General features: G+C 50.1%; 1 protein-coding gene across 1 annotated transcript; it reads right to left on the reverse strand.

Annotated features, from left to right (window-relative positions):
* Positions 1 to 34: 34 nt before the first annotated feature.
* LOC121964394 (adenylate kinase isoenzyme 5-like) lies at positions 35 to 3,243 on the reverse strand (the record flags this gene model as incomplete). Its single annotated transcript, XM_042514601.1, has 7 exons — positions 3,184 to 3,243; positions 1,975 to 2,677; positions 1,573 to 1,719; positions 989 to 1,161; positions 799 to 912; positions 335 to 526; positions 35 to 150 (listed from the first exon to the last, which is right to left on the reverse strand). Coding segments are annotated over exons 1-7 (1,505 nt in total), but the record flags the coding sequence as incomplete, so codon positions are not given.
* Positions 3,244 to 3,527: the final 284 nt, after the last annotated feature.

Below are 3,527 nucleotides of genomic sequence, written 5' to 3' on the forward strand. Positions count from 1 at the left end.
GTGAGTCAGCTGGTGTACCTGTCAGCAGGTGTACCTGTCAGCAGGTGTGTCAGCAGGTGTACCTTTCAGAAGGTGAGTCAGCAGGTAAATCTGCAGCTGTGTCAGCAGGTGAGTCAGCAGGTGAGTCAGCAGGTGAGTCAGCAGGTGTACCTGTCAGCAGGTGAGTCAGCAGGTGTACCTGTCAGCAGGTGTACCTGTCAGCAGGCGTGTCAGCAGATGAGTCAGCAGGTGTACCTCTGAGGAGGTGAGTCAGCCGGTGTACCTGTCAGCAGGTGAGTCAGCTGGTGTACCTGTCAGCAGTTGTGTCAGCAGGTGTACCTTTCTGCAGGTGTACCTGTGTCAGCAGGTGTAGCTGTCTGTAGTACCGGCTGATGGACACGATGTCTCTCTGAAATGTCTCCAGGCGTCTCCGCAGGGCGTGGCTGTTGTCTCCAAGGAGACCGAGCTGAGCAGCTCGCTGCTGCAGACGACATCGCAGCGTCTCATTGGAGCAGAGCAGCAGCATCACCAGGTCAGGACAGCCAATCTGAACACAGAGCAGAGGTAACCCGAGTTAATCTGAGTTAATCTGAGTCTCTCAATAATAGTTAATTGTAGTTAATATGAGTTAACACAGGTTAACCCGAGTTAATCAGAGTCAGTCATAGTTAATCATAGTTAAACATGGTTAATCCGAGTTTATCTGAGTTAATCGAAGTTAATTTGATTTCTTTTGAGTTTAAGTTCCTGGTCCTGGTTTAACACAGTCCAGGGTGCAATCCACAGGAGGCGGCAGCAAGCTCACTGATTGGTCAGTACCTGCTCCTGGAAGCTGAGAGCCTGGTGAACGTCTCGGGGGAACCCGTCCACGATGACCCCTGTGACCCCCCGTGGACCAATCAGCTGCCTCCTCAGCTCTGCAATGGTTTCCTCCTGAACACAGAATCGAGTTACAGACAAGTCACCTGAAGAGCTGGTCTAAGGTCTGAGGTCTGAGGTGAACTCTGACCTGCGCTCCCAGCTGGCCGTGGCCCATCATCTCTGAGATCACCTCCCACCTCCTGCTGGGGGAGGCGTGGCTCAGTAGCTGCCTCCGGAGCAGCTCGTCCAATGAGACGACTCCGAAGCCGAAGCGCCGAGCAAGCCTCGCTGCCTGAGTCCCCTTCCCACTTCCTGGACCACCTGAGGGGAACAAAGACGGTCAGGATCCACCTCATACTGGTTCTGGTTTATATCTCTTCCTGGTAAGAGGTCTGAACAGGAACCAGTATTAGGTCAAAACTAAACTGTAGTTTAAAACTCTTACTGGTTCTGGTTCAGACCTCCTTACTGGTTCAGACCTGGTTTTGGTTCTGATCTTCTACTGGTTCTAGTTCAGACCTCTTACTGGTTCTGGTTCAGACCTCTTACTGGTTTTGGTTCAGACTTACTGGTTCTGGGTCAGACCTCTTACTGGTTTTGGTTCAGACCTCTTACCAGTTCTAGTTCTGACCTCTTAGTGGTCTGTGGTTCAGACTTCTCACTGGTTCTGGTTCAGACCTCTTACTGGTTTTGTTTCAGACCTTTAACTCGTTCTGGTTCAGATTTTCTTACCGATGATGAAGATGATGAGGGGACGTGGCCTCTGAGCAGTCAGACCACTGACTTCCTGCAGGAGTCCAGAACTTTCCGTCATGTCAGAGTCTGAGTCTATGGAGATCTGAGACTGGACTCGAGGCGGAAGAGGACCAGAAAGAGGAGCTGAGAGGAGGAACAGTTAGAGGGGTCACATCAAATCTCTGAGACTCTAAAATTATCTTTCTGTCTTTCTGTTCATTCCTGAACAACAAAGTTCCTCAAGAACTGAACTCCACAAGAAGTGAACTCCTCTTGAAACTGTACACCTTGGATTCGGTTTGGGGTTCCAGAAACATGAACTCCATCTGAGATCCTGAAGAACTGCACTGCAGCTGAACACTCACACTGAGTAAATCTCTATGTTTTTCAGTCTCTTACCTTCGGTGCTGAACGCCTCTGTGTCTTGTTCCTTCCTCTCAGGGTTCACAGGCGGGGTCACTACGGGTCCAGGTGGAGCTGGGGGGAGGACTTTGGGTTCAGGAGCTGTTTTGGGGGGCACACATGGTGTCTTATTGCTGATGGAGGATACCACTGGTGTTGTTTGGGGTTCTGGATGCAAGTTTTGGAGTTTTCGGGGTACTATCGGAGGTAATGACGGTGTTTGGAGTTTTGGGAGTGTTGTGGGAGGTATCCGCTGTGTTATTTGGGTTATTGATGGTCTTACTGGAGATGTTTGGACTATTGGAAGAGTTGTTTTGAGTTTTAGAGGGGCTATAGGAGGTAATGATGGTGTAATTGGAAGTACTAGAGGTGTTGTTTGAGGTATTGGAGAAGTTATCTGGAGTTTTGGGGGTGTTGTGGAGGGTATAGGTGTTATTTTGGGGGGTACTGATGGTGTTGTGGGGGGTATCTGGGGATTTATTGGAGGTACGGATGATATTTTCAGCAGTGTTGATGGTGTTTTAGGGGGTCCAGATGTTGTTTTGGAGGGTCTGGGGCTCGGCTGGTGTCTCTCCAGGTGGATGAAGGTGTCCCAGGTGACCGCCTCAGGACCCCCCAGCTGTGCAGTCGTGGTCAGGCAGCAGTGCAGGAAGCTGACGGGGTCGTTAGGACGATGGTACAGGAGACCTGTCAACAGACTCTGACACACAGACGACGGAGTGGCTGATGAAGCAGACTGATAATTAAGCAGACTGATTTTTTGTCCGTAACGAGCGTTAAATGTATATTGATGGAAAATGGATATTTTCGGTCTGATGTGGATCAGGGTCTGCAGCTGGTAACTGAACTGGATTTTCGACCCCTCTTCCTGTCCATTTCTATTTCTGAGTGCCGTTACTGTGGCAACAAACATGTCTGGATGCTAAACAAACCTCATGTAATGCAGCTGTGTGAGGATGTCTGTCTGAATGCTCACTGGTCTCACGCCGGTTCACCACCATCCTCCACACCAGTACGACCAGAAAGACACAAAACACCTCGACCACCGAGAATCCAACACCAGTTTACAGAAACCAGCAGTCCCACTTCAGAGAGACAGACAGTCTGAAGGACTAACTCTCACACAGCGGAGACAGATTCTGACTGTCTTCCGTCCTCAGCAGAGACATGACATCAGCTGTCAAACTAAAGACAAAACTGTCTCACCTCCAGCAGCTGAGGGACGTGATGGTGAGACAGGTACTCCTTTACGTCTCCGCCACTCATCATCACCAGCGTCTTCTTTTTCCTCTTCCTCTTCTTCTCTGGTTTCTGTCTGCTGCTTGCCTCCTTTCCTTTTTTCTCCGTCCCTCTCTCTGTCTCTCTGTCCCTCTGTCTGTCTCTCTGTCCCTCTGTCTGTCTCTGTCTGTCTCTCTGTCTTTCTGACTGACAGCAGCATCAGGTGGCTGCAGCTGCTGCTCATGTTGTTTTGATGCTAATGAGGCTGAAGCTGTAGAGACACGCGGTGTGACATCATCACAGCGACCTGATTGGATGACAGGGTGTGACAT

This window comes from Plectropomus leopardus, unplaced genomic scaffold (genome assembly GCF_008729295.1).
Source record: "Plectropomus leopardus isolate mb unplaced genomic scaffold, YSFRI_Pleo_2.0 unplaced_scaffold15487, whole genome shotgun sequence".
Classification (NCBI taxonomy): domain Eukaryota; kingdom Metazoa; phylum Chordata; class Actinopteri; order Perciformes; family Serranidae; genus Plectropomus; species Plectropomus leopardus.